Source organism: Myotis daubentonii, chromosome 2 (genome assembly GCF_963259705.1).
Source record: "Myotis daubentonii chromosome 2, mMyoDau2.1, whole genome shotgun sequence".
NCBI lineage: Eukaryota > Metazoa > Chordata > Mammalia > Chiroptera > Vespertilionidae > Myotis > Myotis daubentonii.
In genome coordinates, this window is record NC_081841.1 from 22,529,768 (window position 1) to 22,548,628 (window position 18,861).

General features: G+C 39.6%; 1 protein-coding gene across 2 annotated transcripts; it reads left to right on the forward strand.

The window, feature by feature from the left end:
• The first annotated feature begins 8,519 nt into the window (after positions 1 to 8,519).
• Positions 8,520 to 14,169, forward strand: LOC132227237 (C-type lectin domain family 4 member E-like). 2 transcript variants are annotated; one of them, XM_059682119.1, is made up of 6 exons: positions 8,521 to 8,792; positions 9,651 to 9,743; positions 10,355 to 10,441; positions 11,394 to 11,545; positions 12,308 to 12,423; positions 13,839 to 14,169. In XM_059682119.1, the coding sequence occupies exons 1-6, from the start codon at positions 8,756 to 8,758 to the stop codon at positions 14,026 to 14,028; spliced, it is 675 nt and encodes a 224-aa protein (XP_059538102.1). In that variant the 5' UTR covers positions 8,521 to 8,755; the 3' UTR covers positions 14,029 to 14,169. The 2 variants fall into 2 exon arrangements, with proteins under 2 accessions (XP_059538103.1, XP_059538102.1); XM_059682120.1 differs by lacking the exon at positions 9,651 to 9,743 and having other exon boundaries at positions 8,520 to 8,792.
• Positions 14,170 to 18,861: the final 4,692 nt, after the last annotated feature.

An 18,861-nucleotide genomic window follows, 5' to 3' on the forward strand; every position in this document is an offset into this window, starting at 1 on the left:
ATTACATTGTGTTCCCACCACCCAAAGTCAAATTTTCTTCCATCACCATATATTTGACCACCTTTATCCTTTACTACCCCTGCATCCTGCTTCCCTCTGTTAACCACAATACTGTTGTCTGTGTGTATGAGTTTTTGTTTGTTTTTCTTGTTTGTTCATTCGCTGCTTTCGGTTTTATATCCCACATATGAGTGAAATCATATAGTTCTTAACTTTTTCTGTCTGAATTAGTTTGCTTAGCGTGATATTCCATGTGTGGCAAAAACACAGTATTTCATCTTTTCTTATAGCTGAATAGTATTACATTGTATGTATGTACCACCTCTTCTTTATCCAATCATCTATGAAAGGATACTTCAGTTGTTTACATGTTTTGGGGCAGCATGAATAATGCTGCAATGAATATTTAATTTTGTCAAGAGCCTTAACTGAAGGAGATAAATAATATAATTTTCCGTATGATGAAAACTAAAAAATACCTCTTCTCAGAAAACTACAGGACGTTGAAAAAAGAGATAGAGGAAGACATAAACAGATGGAAGAACATACCATGTTCTTGGATTGGTAGAATCAACATCATTAAAATGTCCATACTGCCCAAAGCAATCTATAAATTCAATGCACTTCCCATTAAAATTCCAATGGCATTTTTCACAGACCTAGAACGTACTCTGTAAAAATTCATCTGGAATGAAAAATGACCCTGAATAGCTGCAGCAATCCTGAGAAAGAACAAAGTAGGTGGGATCTCAATTCCAGATATCAAGCTGTATTACAAAGCCACTGTTCTCAAAACTGCCTGGTACTGGCACAAGAACAGACATATAGATCAGTGGAATAGAATAGAGAGCCCAGAAATCAGCCCCAACCAATACGCTCAATTAATATTTGACAAAGGAGGCAAGAACATACAATGGAGTCAAGATAGTCTCTTCAATAAATGGTGTTGGGAGAATTGGACAGATACATGCAAGAAAATGAAACTAGACCACCAACTTACACCATACACAAAAATAAACTCAAAATGGATAAAGGACTTAAATATACGACAGGAAACCATACAAATACTAGAAGAATCTGAAGACAACAAAATCTCAGACATATGCCGAAGCAATTTCTTCACCGATACAGCTACTAGGGCATTGGAAACTAAAGAGAAAATAAACAAATGGGACTACATCAAAATAAAAAGCTTCTGCACAGCAAAAGAAACCATCAACAAAACAACAAGAAAACCCACTGCGTGGGAAAACATATCTGCCAATGTCATATCTGATAAGGGCCTAATCTCCAAAATTTATAGGGAACTCGTACAACTTAACAAAAGGAAGATAAATAATCCAATCAAAAAATGGGCAAAGGATCTAAATAGACACCTTTCAAAAGAGGACATTCAGAAAGCCAAGAGACATATGAAAACATGCTCAAAGTCACTAATCATCCGAGAGATGCAAATCAAAACAACAATGAGGTACCATCTCACACCTGTCAGACTGGCTATCATCAACAAATCAACAAACGACAAGTGCTGGAGAGGATGTGGAGAAAAAGGAACACTTGTGCACTGCTGGTGGGAATGCAGACTGGTGCAGCCACTATGGAAGACAGTATGGAGTTTCCTCAAAAAACTACAAATGGAACTCCCATTTGACCCTGTGATCCCACTTCTAGGAATATATCCCAGAAAACCAGAAACACCAATCAGAAAGGATATATGCACCCCTATGTTCATAGCAGCACAATTCACCATAGCTAAGATCTGGAAACAGCCTAAGTGCCCATCAGTAGATGAATGGATTAGAAAACGGTGGTACATCTACAGGATGGAATACTATGCTGCTATAAAAAAGAAGGAACTCTTACCATTTGCAACAGCATGGATGGAACTGGAGAGCATTATGCTAAGTGAAATAAGCCAGTCAATGAAGGAAAAATACCACATGATGTCACTCATTTCTGGATAATAAAGACCATTATAAACTTATGAACAAAAATAGATACAGAGGCAGAGCTGCCTTGAACAGACTGTCAAACTACAATAGGAAGTCCCGGGAGGGTGGGAGGGCAGGAGGGGGGTGGGTAAGAGATCAACCAAGGACTTGTATGCATGCATATAAGCATAACCAATGGACATAAGACACTGGGGGGTAGGGGAGGCCAGGGGATTGTCAAGGGCGGGGGAAAAAAAATGAGACATATGTAATACACTTTGTAATACTTTAAGCAATAATAAAAGAAAAAAAACTTAAAAAAAAGAAAACCAAAAAATAGAGTGTGAGACAGTAAAAAAATATAAAATAAAGCTTAAGAGGTATAAGATAAGGCCATACATTATACATCCAACAGTAGAGTAGATAGAGGCTATGGGAAACAAAATATTTGAAAAAATAATTTCTGAGAATTTTCCAGAAATAGTAAACATTAATCTACTTATTTAGGAAGATCAAAATAGCCTGGCCAGTATTTTTTTAAAAAGGAAAAGAAATCCACATTTGTTCCTATTATTGTGAAATTGCTGCATTCCAAAGGAATAAAATCAAAAATGGAAATTTCATTATGCAACTGGCACTTGTAAGTTAAATACCATTTCATAATTTCAAAGTGACAAAATTAAAAGTCTGACAATGTTGGTGAAGATGTGAAGTAATAAGACCTTTTATAACGAGCTATTGAAAGTTCAATCTCTTACTAAAAAATTAGAGAATTATTTGATATTTCTTAATAAAGAGATATAGGCACACAAATTTCTCTTCTAGAGAAATGGCACACAGGTGCACCTGGAGATTTATATAAGGATGGAAGAAACAGCATTGTGTGCAATAGTAAAAAAATAGTTCAAATGTCTGATGTGAGGATAATTCACTAGTAATTTTTATATTCTTACATAGTGAGATAGAACATGCAGAAGTGGAAAAGAATGAAATACATCTATATCATGTACAACCACATACATAAATCTTTAAAAAAAAGGCTTAGGGAATACAGCAAATCACAGAAGACTGCAAACAATATAATACATTCATATGAAATTGAAAATAGTCAAAATGCAATAATATATTGTTTGGAGATGGAAAACTTTTTTTTAAGCAAGAAAATGAGACCTGCAGGGACCAAATGTACCTGGGAAAGAGCCCACAAGGAACTTCAAGTGTACTGATGTTTCTTATGCGATGTGGTCATAAAAGGGTGTAACAGAAACATAATTTATTGATAATATATTAACAATAAACAGATAATTTGTAAAATATTGTTAGTTGATGGGCAATTCTGCTATAACCCTGCATCAATTGGCGCACCGTCTACCCACTTACATTCCAATTCAACTTGTGAACATTTGCTTTGAAACACGTATTTCATGAATATTCACTTAAACACTTTGTTAGGCTCTCGCAAGCTCACATTTCTGCCATTTGTTTGTAATGCTTCTTGAGATATTCTATTGCTCCTGCCAATTCCATACATTATAATTCTTGGAGCTCTAATATAATGATATACAACCCCAATAGAGAAAGATTTGCTCTAGAAAACATGCTTTATATAGGCATACTTGTGCTTCTCTTCCTTCCAGGTTTTTAAAATGAAGTTTCTCTTTTTAAGTGGTAGGTTTCCATGAATGAATGAATAATAGAGTTTCAGAAACTTTGTAACACCATTTCCTCAACACAATCCTTTCCGTTCTCATCAGGTAATAAGTACAATTTGGTTTAGTCATATCAGAGCAGATTCTAGGGGGATATCTGTTTCTTTTTCTGCTAATTTTATGATCATACTAAAGGCCCGGTGCACAAAAATTTGTGCACTGGGGGGGGGGGGGGGGGGAGGACCCTCAGCCCGGCCTGTGCCCTCTCGCAGTCTGGGACTCCTCGGGAGATAACGACCTGCTGGCTTAGGCCTGGTCCCGGGTGGCAGAGGGTAGGCCCAATCCCTAGGTGCAGCCCCTGGTCGGGCTCAGAGCAGGGCTGATTGGGGAGTTGGGGAGCTGCCCCTGTCATGCACAGAGCAGGGTGATCGGGAGGTTGTGATGCCACCCTCAGTCACGCTCAGGGTAGGGCCAATTGGGGGGTTGGGGCACCGTCCCCTGTCACACTCAGGGTAGGGCCGATGTGGAGGTTATGGCTCTACCCTGTCACGCACAGAGCAGGGCCCATTAGGGGGGTTGGGGCGCCCCACCCTGTCACACACAGAGCCGCAGGGCGGTCATGGGGTTGGGGAGCTACCCCCTATCAGGCACAGGGCAGGGCTGATCAGGGGGTTGGGGCGCCTTCCCCTGTCACGAACAGAGCAGGACAGATAGGGAGGTTGTGGCCCCACCCCCTGTCACACACACAGCCGCAGGGCGATCAGAAGGTTTGGGCGCTGCCCCCTGTCACGCTGATCCCGGTGCTGGGAGGCATATTACCCTTTTACTATATAGGGTAGAGGCCTGGTGCACGGGTGGGTGCCGGCTGGTTTGCCCTGAAGGGTGTCCTGGATCAGGGTGGGGGTCCCCACTGGGGTGCCTGGCCAGCCTGGGTGAGGGGATGATGGCTGTTTGCAGCTGGTCACACACCCTTCAGGGTGGGGGTCCCCACTGGGGTGCCTGGCCAGTCTGGGTGAGGGGCTGAGGGCTGTTCTCACGCTGGGGGTGACTGGAGCTCCCAACAGCTCCTTTTTTCTTTTTTTTCTTTTTTATTCTGGGCCAGCTTTAGCTTTGAGGCTTGGCTCCAGCTCTTAGGCCTCCGCTGCTGAAGGTAGGTTTCTGGCCTTTGCTTACAATATTGCGATCCTGGTGGCTGAAGCCTGGCGGACTAAAGCAGGTTTCATGGGTTTTGTTTAGCTTCTATATTTGTTACATAGTTGATTAGAGTTGCAGCTCAGAGGCCTGCAGCGGCAGGCGGGGAACGTTGGAGTCCTCCGTCACTGAAGCAAGCAAGCCTCATATTAGTTTCAAGCTGCCTGGCTGCCGGCCGCCATCTTGGCTGGCAGGTAATTTGCATATTGCCCTGATTAGCCAATGGGAAGGGTAGCGGTCGTACGCCATATACCATGTTTCTCTTTTATTAGATAGGATAGAAGCAACTCAGTCCAATATGACCAAAGTGGTGAGCTGTATCTTCATTTTAGTTACAAATCTGTTTTGCTAGAGGAAGGAAAACCATAGTGGTAGCTGAGAATTGAAGAATAAGCAAGGAGAGATTCTCCCTGCAGGTGACCGAGGAAGCACAGCTCTGCTGACACCCTGATTTTGGACTTCTGGCCTCCAGACTATGAGATGGTAAATTGCTGTTGCTGGCAGCAGGTCATGGTGGAAAATTCAAAATAAGATTATTGAAATAGGTTCAAATGTGTCACCAATCCAATTTTGTAAATCCTTTTGTATTTTTTTAAACACAAAATTTGTAAAACCCACACCTAAGTTGTACTAACATAAAAAGTTTGGAAATAAGGAACATTTTATACTGAAACTCTCAGTCAATATGATGGCATCCCTGCTACCAAAATAGAGCAATACCTATTAGAAATAGCCAGTTTGGCTCAGTAGATGGAGCGTGGGTTCTCAGTCTGAAGGGTTGCAGGTTTGATTTTGGTTAAGGGTATACACCTCGGCTGCAAGCTAGATCTCTGGCCTTAGTCAGGGCACATGCAAGAGGCAACCAATCAATGTGTCTCTCTCACATTGATGTATTTTCTTTCTCTCTCTCTCTCTCCTCCTGCATTGCACTCTCTCTAAAAAAGAAAGAAAGAAAGAAAGAAAGAAAGAAAGAAAGAAAGAAAGAAAGAAAGGAAGGAAGGAAGGAAGGAAGGAAGGAAGGAAGGAAGGAAGGAAGGAAGGAAGGAAGGAAGAAAGAAAGAAAGAAAGAAAGAAAGAAAGAAAGAAAGAAAGAAAGAAAGAAAGAAAGAAAGAAAGAAAAATATCCTCAGGTGAGGATTAACAACAACAACAAAATAACCATCAAGCCTGGCTGGTGTTGCTCAGTGGTTGAGCATCAATCTATGAACTAGGAGGTTATGGTTTGATTCTTGATCAGGGCACAAGCCTGAGATGTGGACTCGGTACCTAGTAGAGGTGTGGAGGAGGCAGCTTATCAATGATTCTCACTCATCATTTATGTTTCTGTCTCTCTCCCCCTCTCATTTATATAATTATTTATTAATATTGATTATTGCTGATTGATCATAATAAATAAATGACTGTAGCCCTGGCCAGTATAGCTCAGTGGATAGACTGTCGGCCTATGCACCAAAGGATCACCTCAGGTGAGGATTAACAAAAGAAAAAAAAAGACTAGTCATTGTGATTCATCATTTAATAATTCATAGAACTCATTCACTAAATAATTTCTCTCTTTTTACTGGTCAAAAGCCATTTGCTGATAATGCACATATTAGATATGTTTATATTTTATAATATATGTGTATAATTTTTAAGCATTCTTTAATAAATCTATATAACTGTGAAATGGAGAATGCACAGGAAATTGACCAATGGATATAAATAATAAAAAGTCCCTTTGAAAACAAGGATATTTCCTAACATCTGAAAGTCATGAGTCATTGCATGAGGGGATTACCAAGATATATATATATAGAGAGAGAGAGAGAGAAATAACTCATGCCTCCTGACACTTGTGAATTTAAATCAAGTGAGTCCAGTTTGATCTTATGCTTAAGTATTGTTAACGAAGGAGATGAAACATTACTATATCTATTAACCTCCCAGAAAGCATATTCTAGTGTCTAGCTGAAATTGCTTCTTCTGACATTCAGATTCATTTCTCCTAATATATGCTACAATATAAAACAAGAATCCCCAAATAATTCAGAAAAAGAGCTGAACTACTTTCTGAGCCTTTAGTCTTTTAGAAGCTGTGTTATGATGTAAGGAATTGAGCTGTTTCAAAGTAGTCAAAATACATGAGGCTGTTCAACTGAGGTGGAGCTATAAAATAGCCTAATACTTAACATTTTGATAAAAGGAATATAAATCTATAAATCTAGATTGTTTATTATATTTATTTTTAATTAAATTTATTAGGGTGACATTGGTTAATAAAATTATATAGGTTTTGAGCATACAATTCTTTGACACATTATCTGCATATTAAATTGTGTATTTACCATGTAAAATCAAATCATCTTCCATCACCATATATTTGATTCCCTTTACCACTTACCCTTTGTTTGCTGTTGTCTGTCTAAGAGTTTTCCTTTATTTGCTTTCCTTGTTTGTTCATTTGCTGCTTTCAGTTTTATTTTCCACATATGGGTGAAATCATATGGTTCTTGACTTTTTCTGTCTGACTTATTTCACTTCACATGATATTTTCAAGATCAATCATATTGTTATAGTAAATAGCATATTTTAAAAAAATATGTTTTTATTGATTTTTTAAAGAGAGGAAGGGAGAGGGCTAGAGAGAGAGAAACATTGATGAGAGAGAAACATCATTGATCAGCTGCCTCCTGCACGCCCCCGGCAGGGGACCGAACCCTGACCGGGAATCGAACCGGTAGCCTCTTGGTTCCTGGGACAATGCTCAACCGCTGAGCTACACCAGCCAGGCTATTTTATCTTTTCTTATGGCTGAGTAGTATTCCATTGTATATATGTACCACATCTTTTTCCAATCATCTATTGGGTGACACTTTGGCTGTTTCCATGTCTTGGCCATTGTGAATAATGCTGCAAAAAGCATAGGGGTACATATAACTTTGTGAATAAATGTTTCAAAAAACTTTAGTAGGTACCCAGAAAAGGGTGCTGGGTCATATGATTCCTCTATTCTTAATTTTTGAGGAACCTCCAAAATTGTTTTCCATAGTGGCTGTACCAATTTATAATCCCACCAGCAGTGAATGAGGGTTTATTTTTCTCCACAATCTTTTCAACACTTGTTATTACTTGTCTTGTTGATAATAGCCATTCAAATAGGTGTGAGGTGGTATCTCATTGTAGTTTTCATTTGCATTTCCCTAGTAGCTAGTGAAGTTGAGCATCTTTTCATAAACCTGTTGACCATTAGTATGTCTTATTGGGAGAAGTGTCTCTCCAGGTCCTCTGCTCAATTTGTAATTGGATTGTTTGTTCGGGTTTGAGTTGTATGAATTCTTTTTGTATTTTGGAAATTAATCCCCTGAGGGAGCTGTTCAAGAGCTTCAAATGAAGAATAAAGAAAAAAATGTAAGAGATACAAAGAAACTCACATTGCTACATTATAAATACTTACACTGTGTGCCCAGCTTTTTGCTAAGTGCTATAAAGAAATCTCTCTCCTTTTCAGTTAACAATTGTGTGGTAGTAAAGACCAAAAGTGAGACTGGGAATGCAAAGGTGGGCTCCACAAGTGTCAGGGAAACACTGAGGGATGAGTAAGGCCTGGAAGAAGGCAGAGAAATTTTATCCAACAAAAAGATTTCAAACAATATTTTTGAAGCCGCTCGGATTTCCCCAAGGTCAGCCTACTTCTGTTCATACTTGCCATTTCATCATTTCCACATTTTGTTGCTGACCAGAGTAAGGAGACTGACTTGTCCAATAAACTTCCTTGTCCGTCTTATGCAAGAAAGGAAATGGTGACTTGAACACACAGCCACCAAACAAATTAACATTCTTATGTCTTGGGGTTGAACTTCCTAAAATACAGATAAAGTGTTCATTCTTCAAGATTCCTTTTCCTTGAAAGTAGCCAACAAAATACTCTTGGACTCAGAAACTGAGGAGCGAGAGAGTGTGAGAGAGAGGAAGAGGGGGAGAGAAAAAGTGAAAGAGAAAAAAATGAATTCATCCAAATCACCAGCATCACAGAGCACAGGTAAAATTTGCAATTCTCCGTTTTCTTTCACAGATATGTCTTTTTGGAAGAGGTGGTAAATATGTTGAAGGACAGGACTGTAGAAAAGGCTACAGTAAAGCAAAAGAAGAGAGACAGAGAATGAAACAGAGGAAACATGGTAGAATGGTTAGAAGAGTACATGTTATACTGGGAAGGTCACTGGACTTGAGTTCAGGGCGGGCTACCAGCCTGCTATTTCTGCCCTCTCGGTATTCACTGTGTCCCATTGGGTAAGGCACTTCACTTCTCTGGAACTCACTTTCCTTGTGTGTAATATGTTGTTTGGGAAGGGCAGGGAGAGGAACTACTAGATGAATTTGATGTTTTATACGATTGCTTTACAAAGGACTTGGAAAGTGAGGCACCAGAAAGAGGAGAGCAGGAGAGAGACAAGAAAAACAGAGGGGGAGAGGATGAGAGGGAGCAAGGAAGAAAGATAAAGAATGAAAGGGGAAAACGGTGAGTGACTTAGGAAAGGAAAAATGGCACATCTGTCCAACTTCATGAATCCGTCTTAAAATTAGGAATGGATTACGCTAGTGGTTCTCAAAGTGTGGTCCCCAAACCACCACCACCACCAGCAGCAGAGGCAGCAGCTCCTGGGAAACTTGTTGGCTGCATGCCATCTCTAACTGAAGTCTTAACTCTGGGGGTTAACTTGTGTTGGAACCCTGTAATCTGTGTTTTAACACACCCTCCAAATGATTTTTACAAATACTGAAGTTTGAGAAGAGCTCAATATAGGCACTGCACGTGGAAGGAAGTACGTATGGTTGAATAAGAATTTATTATGCCTCTGGTTTAGGGAAGATGGGCCATATTTGTGTCTTTCTACAGAGAGCGGATGCGTCTCTTCCCAAGTGTTCTTATGGACTGTTGCTGGGATCTCCATCCAACTACTCAGTGCCTGTTTTATCACTCGATGTGTCTGTGAGTGCTGAAGGTCAAATGCAATCTTCCTGGGGAATATTAGGAGTAAATTCTTCCTTGCTGCCTGTGGGTTCTCTTCTCCCATTAAGAGTATTTCTATACTACCTTTCCCCTCTATTTATTTCCAGGTCATTCCTCAAATCAGAAGCACCAGCTAGTGTAGAACTGTTACCAAATTGCAGTGACCTCGGATGCATTTTTACTGATAGACATTTTTCATCTCCTTGGTAGACCTGAGTGCTTCCCTTGGTACCTCGGTCATTCACTAGTAGAGCCCCTTCTATGCGATACGAGCCTGAGGCATGAGAAATCACTTTTTGGAAGGAAGGGTAGAGAGGGTTAGACTTGGCATGAGAGAGAATGTTAACACATTTGTCTTCTCTTGGCCCGTGGGCCTGAACTAAAGTACATTTATTTTTATAAATGACAAAACCATAACATGTAATGAATTCCCTCTTTTTAACCTAAATCTCAGTGCCTCTCCATGCAGAAGGAAAAGTAGATAGTAAGAAAATATAGTAATTGTTCGCAATTCTGTTATAAATACAAAAATAATAAAATTTATTTTATGAAAAGAGTAATAAATATTAACTGTGCCCCTGTCCTTACAGTGACATATCACATCTTTCAACTCTGTGATGAGAAAAAAGATCAGCCATATGAGCTCATAGAATTCAACTGCTACAATAATGCATCAGGTATAATATTCCTCAAATTTGAACATAAAATTTACATATCAATATTTGTTGGCCTCTAGATTGCTTTTGGGATAAATAACGTAGTTTGAGTAGGTCCTGTTTTTCAGAAACAAAATGTAAAATCTTGCCTGTACTGTAATAGAAGGATAAGGAATGGTTAAGAAGACAGGAAATCTTGGGGACATTATAGCAAACTTTTAGAATAAATTTGAGGTATATATCTGAACACTAAATCTAGAGGTGAACAGTGTTATCCCCAGGAATACACTTATTAATATTGTTATTATTATTATTATTATTATTATTCACCTCCTTCCAAATGAAGTAAAGAAAAAAATGTGTAGCATAGAGAATTTTGAAACAGCTCAGAAATATACTTTGTACGCTCTTCCACATAGTTTCCAAGTCTTAGAAAAATGCCATATGACACTAGAAAATGACTTCTTTCTTTGGGCTATAATTTCCTCACTATTAAATTAAGAGAGACTGGACTAATTATTTTTTAATAAATTAAAAGGCTTCAATTCTATAATTGTAAGAACCAGTTTGGAGATTTCGTTGAGTGTACATTATTTGGGCAACATGAGAGATGGTTGCTTCGAGGTCAGTTTGATAAAATGCATCACAACTTTCTCTGACCTTGGCAAGTCTAAGAACAGCTAACAGGGCCCTATATCAATAGCATAACTAAGATAGATAGTATATATTATATATGGTTTATCTAGAAAATAAGGATTGTGTCTCAAAAGACAAGGATATTTATGGTTGTTTGTGTTTATTGACATAGGAATTATTAAAGTCTTAGATAGTAAGAAGGGGGGGAGGGGGAGGTTGTTTGCAAGAGGTGCCAAGTCTTCTAACTATAAATGGTAGACTTCATAGGGCCTGATGAAACTTTCTGTTTTCTTAATTGGTTCGTATAGGACATTCATGGAAACTTCTCTCCTCCTAGGTTCAGTCAAGAATTGCTGTCCATTGGGCTGGGTACATTCTCAATCTAGCTGCTACTTTTTTTCTACTAACACCAGAAGCTGGTCAGAAAGTGTGAAAAACTGCTCCAGCATGGGAGCTCATCTGGTGGTTATCAACTCAGAGGAGGAACAGGTAGTTCAAGTACAGACTCCCCGAGTGTCAGTGTAGCATTCCCCACATGATCTATCGCTTTTTCCATACATGTGTATGGTGTGTGGACCACAATTAACATTTTTAAATGAACATACTAAAATGCATGTTTTTCTTACTATTTCTGTAAGTCAATGCCTAATCTAATTTATTTTCATTTCTAGGAAAGCCTAAAGTAAAAAAGAAATTTCCATGTTTAGTTCCTTAGCAAGGCAGAACTTGCTAAGGGGTCCCTTTTAGAATGACCATTATGTTTATAAATCTATTTGAATGAGACAAAGCAAATAGAATCCATTACCATTAAGTTGTGATTAATAATGCTTTGTGTTAATCTCTGCAGTAGATTTGGCTGTAAATCACAGTAGATACACTTTGAATTATTGAGAACTTCCTTTGTTGAAGATTCTTTTTTGTTGTTTTAATTGTATGTTGTGTATATTTTTACCACAATTTTAAAAAATCAGAAGATAATCCTCTATGACCTTAACATAGGTTGTCCCCAAAAGATGTATACATACTTTATATAGGCAGTGTTTATTAAAATACATTTCATGTTCAAAAGGTAATAGAAATGATCTGTTAGAGTGTGTTTACATTTTGGGACAACATCCTGTGTTTCAGGGCCATGTGTCTATCATCTTTATTCTAGGTACTACTTTATATCTTTAAATAACAATTACCTTCAACATTTGTTTAGAATTGAAATAATTGATTTCCTTTTTTTTGACTGTGTATCTTCCATAGAAATTCCTTTTCCATGCAAAACCTAAAGATAGAGAGTTTTATATTGGACTAACGGATCAGGTGGTTGACGGTCAGTGGAAATGGGTAGATGGCACACCTTTCACGGAGGCTCTGAGGTAATTAACTTCTTTCTTGTAGGAGAATTTAACACAACCCTAAATCCTAGTTAGCCCATTTTGGAGGCGAGTTCTCAGAACCTCCTTCTGTTCCATGAAGTATATTCAGGGCCATCCTATCGCTCTAGTTTCCTAAGATTATCTCAAATATAAAGGTGAGTCGATAAACATGAAGAAGTGAGCAGCCCTGGCCTGTGTGGCTCAGTTGATTGAGTGTCGCCCCGTGCACCACAGGGTCACCAATTCAATTCCCAGTCAGGGCACATGCCCAGTTGTGGGCTCACTCCTCAGTAGGGGGCGTGCAGGAGTAAGCTGATCCAATGGCCCTCTCCCTCCTTCTCCTTCTCTCTCTAAAATCAATAAAATAAATAAATAAATAAAAAGAATGAAAGAAAAAAAAGAGGAGTAGAATTAGATACTAACACTTTGGAAATGCATCAGGGACAAAGTGTGGAATTCATAGTTTTATGCTCCTAAACTATAATAAATGAGACAAAAATAGTAATTTGAAAAAGAAGATTCTTATGGAGTGAACACTCTTTTCTCCTTCATTATGGCTTTACAGAAGTAGAGCACAGCATTTGGAGTTTTCAAAGTTTTAATCTTTATCTCATTTAACCTAAGTTATGTCTTTCTGAGACACATCGATATTATGCCTTTCACTTAGCATTTGAGGGAACTAAGATTGGAGGGGCTTCAGTCAGTTCTGAGAGTATAGCCCACATGTTCTGGTACTTTTAAAAGTTCTTCACTGCCCTAACTCGTTTGGCTCAGTGGACAGAGCGTCAGCCTGCAGATTCAAGGATCCCAGGTTCGATTCCGGTCAAGGGCATGTACCTTGGTGGCGGGCACATACCCAGTAGGGAGTGTGCAGGAGGCAGCTGATTGATGTTTCTCTCTCATCAATGTTTCTAAGTCTCTATCCCTCTCCCTTCCTCTCTGTAAAAATCCAGTAAAATATATTTTTTAAAAAAATTGCTTCACTACTACACTGTAACACCATTGAAGTATGCACCAAAATTAATACAAATTTTGTGTAGACTAAAGGGAATCCAATGGGAGATGACATATGAGTGCAAAGAAAATAAATTCACCAGGACATCAGTTATTCCTATAACCTCTCATCCCAGGTCTAGTCTGTGAGGGAGCATGACAGAATGGAAGGAAGGCAGAAAGATCCCGTTCAGCTTCACTACTGACAAACTCTATGACTTAGACAGATGGGTTAGCTTTTCTGAAACTCCTTTTCTTCATCAGTAAAATAGAGATTATAATTCCTACCTCACAAAATTGTTGTGAAGTTAAATAACACAAATGTAGCTTGTCTGGTATAGTAGGTCACGTTATCTCTTGTTACTGGAATTTAAGATCTCCCATGGCATTTTTTGTGTTTTGTATGTGTGTATGTTTTTCAGTTTCTGGGATGCAGGGGAGCCCAACAACTTACTAACAGTGGAGGACTGCGCCACCATAAGAGACTCTAGAAATTCTCGGCAAAATTGGAATGATATGGCCTGTTTCTTAAATATGTTTCGGATTTGTGAAATGCCAGATAAAAGTATTTTGGACGAAGAGAAGTCTTCAAGAACAGAAAGCACAACTTAAATGTATTCGTGAGGAGGACCAAGAACATGAACACAGCCACAACTCCACAACACGAGAAACGTGTGCACTGTACTTCAGAAGGGCTCCACAAGTGTTTGCTGATTTGATGTGAATAAAAATAAATATTTTTGAATGTTACAATTCATGATACTGACTGAAGCGCATTTTTCTCTATATGAGTCTCTCAGGTCTTTTCAGAATTTACCAAGCAATCTCTAGGAAATACTGTAAGAGGAAAAGCATGTCCCTTTTGGTACATCTGCTTCATATGTGAGAAATTATAGGAGGATACAGGGACAAAGCCCTGGCCGCTGTGACTCGGGTGGTTGGAGTGTTGTTCCATGCACGGAAGAGTCCCAGTCGGGTTCCTGGTCAGGGCACATGCCTGGATTGTGGGCTCAGTCCCCAGTGGAGGGTGCAGGAGGCAGCCAATTGATGTCTCTCTCATTGATGTTTCTCCCTCTTTCTCTCTTTCAAATCAATAAAAACATATTTAGAAAAAATAAATAAAAGTGAAAAAAATCACATATCCTTGGGTGAGGATTAAGAAGATTTCTTTGGAACACTATGTGTCTGTCTGTATCTATTTATCTGTCTATATCTATATCTATGTCTATATCTATGTCTATGTCTATGTCTATCTGTATCTCTTTATATATCTATCTACATCTATATCTGTGTCTCCCCTTATTCATGGTTTTGCTTTGAATGTTTTCAATTACCTACAGTCAACTGTTGTCCAAAAATATTAAATGGAAAATTCTAAAACAATTCATATGTTTTATTTTTTTGAAGCCCCATTATTAAGTGAGTAACCCATTCACATGATTCAAAATCCAAATGTAAAAGAGCATATAAAGTAAAAATTCCCCCTCTTTCCTCTACTCCCCATTCTTCCTCCACAGTCCCCAGCCACCCAGTTCCCTTCATGGAGGCAATTAATGTCCCTACTTTCTTACCTATGTCTATACTGTCATACTTTAAAAAGAATATATCCAAAAGCTAAATTCCAAGGAGGTGGAAGAGGTATAAGGTATAAATGGTGATGGGGAAAAGAAGAAAAAGAAAATAGCCAGTGTTTGCTGAGGATGTAGGGAAACAATTCATAAGTTTTAAATTGCTCACTGTTCTGAGCAGCATAATAACAATCTTGCACCAACCCACTCTGCTCAGGACCTGAATCACCCCTTTGTCCAGAGTCCGGCCTCCACACTGCATACCCTACCTGCCCATTAGTCACTGTCTCATTATCAAATCAGCTGTTGTGGTATTGTGTGGCTTGTGTTCAAATAACCTTAATTTTACTTAATAATGGCCTCAAAGGGCAAGGTGGCAGTTCAAATATGGCAATAGAAGCTGTAAAATGTTTTCTTTTAGTAAAAAGGAAGAGTTTATAAGTAAAAACATAATACACTCACACACACACACACACACATACACACACACACACACACAATCACACTCAGAAAAGAATCATACAGCAGAATTTACCAAATCATACAGCAGATGATACTTTTAAAATAGTACATTCAACTTTACTTAAATTTAACAAATAACAAATAGAAGTGAAATTAGAGAATTCTGAAACTTCAAGAATATTTTAGGCTTTATAAGTTAGCACAAGAATTATTTCCTGAAGATACCTCTGAAGTAAATAAAAATTATAAAGAATCATATAAAATATTCTTCTTGCTCATCTCTTTTCTCTTATTCCCAATCCCATTTTTCCTTCTTAACGATGCAGTACTATAGTCATTCATCAGGTGTTGCAGAGCAATGTAGCTTTTACATATGCATACATGTATGTATAGGAGTGAGGTTGGGGGAAAGGGTGCATACTAGTACTACCCCCACGGGGAGTTAGACCCTGACTGGGTGCATCTGTGTAAGGGAAAGGGTGGGGGCAGGAAAGGTAGTAAGGGTGTGGGTGGACCTATTGGATTCCAGAGACCATCTGGTAAAGTGATAGGTTGGTCCAAAATGTGGAAGCCTGAGCTAATTTGAGTATCATGGGTGTCTGAGCCCAAGTAGGAGGACCAACTGGAGGAGTCACAGGGCACACTGAGGGGTGAGGAACATCACACAGTCAAGCCCTAGCAGGTTGGCTTACAGGTCTTGCAATTAAGTTTTGTCCATAAAACGTGCACATTTGATCATTTATTCCTGTGTATCTTATAGTTATACGAGAGGCCTGGTGCATGAAATTAGTGCATGAGGAGGGGGGCCCCTCAGCCCAGCCTGCACCCTCTCCAATCCAGGACCCCGTGGGGGATGTCTGACTGCCGGTTCAGGGCCAATCCCGGGTCACTCCTAACTGCCCCCCCTGCCGGCCTGGTCACCCCACACAGCCTGCTGTTCAGTTGTCCATTTGGTTGTTTTGGTCGTGACAGCCCCTGGCTTTTTATATATTAGGACTAGGGGCCCGGTGCACGAAATTCGTGCACTGGGTGTGTGTGGAGGGGAGTGTCCCTCAGCCCAGCCTGCCCCCTCTCACATACTGGGAGCCCTCAGGCATTGACCCCCATCACCCTCCAATCGCAGGATCGGCCCCTTGCTCAGGCCTGACGCCTCTGGCCTAGGCATCCGGCCCGGGCAGCGGGGACCTGCAGTGGCAGAGGGGGGTGCCGCGATTGCGCGGGCTCTGCCCCTGCCCCTGCAGGACGCCTCTGGCTGAGGCGTCCGGCCTGGGCAGCGGGGACCCGCAGCTGCAGCGGCCCCGCGATCGTGGGCTTCGCTTTAGGCCCAGGCAAGGGACCCCTAGCTCCTGGGACTGCCAGCTTCGACCCTGCCCAGCTCCCATCGCTGGCTCCACCCCTACTTCCTGCTATCACTGGCTAGGGCAGAAAAGGCACCTGATTCTCTGATCATGGCTGGGGGGCAGGGCAAAGGCGGCCCCAGGGCCGCCTTTGCCCTGTCCCCCATCTCTTAGCTCCCCCCTGGGTTTCCGATCACTGTCAGTGGCAGGGGGCTTCTTCCTGCTTTCCCTTTTGCCTCCCTGCATTGTGCCTACCTATGCAAATTAACCGCCATCTTGTTGGCAGTTAATTTGCATATAGCCCTGATTAGCCAATGAAAAGGGTAGCTCGTACGCCAATTACCATTTTTCTCTTTTATTAGTGTTGATAGCTGTTGTAAGTGTAATGTTTTACATAAAAATACATTTTCTTTATTTTGCAGGTACTATATAGTAATATTGTTGATCTTTATATATTGATCATTTGTTCTGAAACTTTGCTAAACTCCACTATTATTTTTTAACACTTTAGCTATAGATTCCCTTGTATTTTCTATGTAGCTAATTATATCATCTATGTACTTAGCTATCCAGGACTGTAGTCACTGAACATTGAGCACTAGTCCTAGTTGAGATATACTGGGAAGTGTAAAATATACACCAGATTTTGGATGACTAAATTGGAAAGAAATGTAAAATATATCACTAATAATTTAATATTTATTACATGCTAAAATGATAATATTTTGGATACAATGGTTTAAATAAATAAATTATTTGAATACTTTTTTGATGTGGTTATTGAAAAATTTAAGCATATGTAACTCACATTTTTGGCTTGCTTTATACTCCTTTGAATAGTCTGGTCTGCAAATAACTTTCTGCCAGTCACATATTATCATGGGGAAAATAATCCTCTTGGAATCCTGATCTAGGATTGCTCTCAGATATGTTCCACAATCATCATTATTTTTTATTTTTAAATAAATCCTTATTGTTGAAAGTATTACATATGTCCCTTTTCTCCCGCATTGCCCTCTCCCACCCCACTCCCCATCAAGCTTTCACGACCCTATTGTCTGTGTCTTTGGGTTATGCATATACCCATAGGAGTTCATTGGTTGATCTCTCCCCCCTCCACCTTCACCTGCCTTCCCTCTGAGGCTTGACAATCTGTTCCATATTTCTATGTCTCTGAGTCTATTTTTGTTCATTAATTTATGTTGCTCACTAGACTCCACATATGAGTGAGATCATGTGATACTTATCTTTCTCTGACTGGCTTCTTTCACTGAGCATAATGCTCTCTAGGTACATCCGTGCTGTTGCAAATGATAGTTCTTTCTTCTTATAGCTGTGTAGTATTCCATTGTATAGATGTGTTACAGTCTCTAATCCACTCATCTGCTGATGAGCACTCAGGCTGTTTCCAAATCTTAGCTATTGTAAATTGCGCTGCTATGAACATAGGAGTGCATGTGTTTTTTTCAGATAGGTGTTTCTGAATTCTTGGGATATATTCCTAGAAGTGGGATCACTAGGTCAAATGGGAGTTACATTTTTAATTTTTTGAGAAAACTCCAAACTGTTTTCCACAGAGGCTGCACTAGTTTGCATTCCCACCATCATTGTACTAGGGTTCCCTTTTCTCCACATCCTCACCACTTGTCATTTTTTGATTTGTTAATGATAGCCATTCTAACAGGTGTAAGGTGGCACCTCATTGTCATTTTAATACGTGTCTCTCAGATGATTAGTGACTTTGAGCATTTTTTCATATGCCATTTTGCCTTCTGTATGTCTATTTTTGAGAAGTGTCTATTTAGGTCCTGTGCCCATTTTTTAATTGGATTGTTTATCTTCCTTTTGTTCAGTTGTATGAGTTCCCTGTAGATTTTGGAGGTTAACCCCTGATCAGATGTATCATTGGCAAATATGTTCTCCCATGGAGTGGGCTCCCTTGTTATTTTTTTATGGTTTCTTTTGCTGTCCAGAACCTCTTTATTTTGATGTAGTCCCATTGGTTTCTTTCTCCTTAATTTCCATTATCCTAGGAGATGTATCCATAAACATATTGCTGTGAGAGATGTCTGAGATTT

Excerpts from the sequence above, each read along its gene's own strand:
- LOC132227237 (XM_059682119.1), top strand. The coding sequence starts at position 8,756 with ATGAATTCATCCAAATCACCAGCATCACAGAGCACAG. Across the intron at positions 9,744-10,354 it reads TTTTATCACTCGATGTGTCT|TGACATATCACATCTTTCAA; the intron begins GTGAGTGCTGAA and ends CTGTCCTTACAG. Across the intron at positions 12,424-13,838 it reads CCTTTCACGGAGGCTCTGAG|TTTCTGGGATGCAGGGGAGC; the intron begins GTAATTAACTTC and ends TATGTTTTTCAG.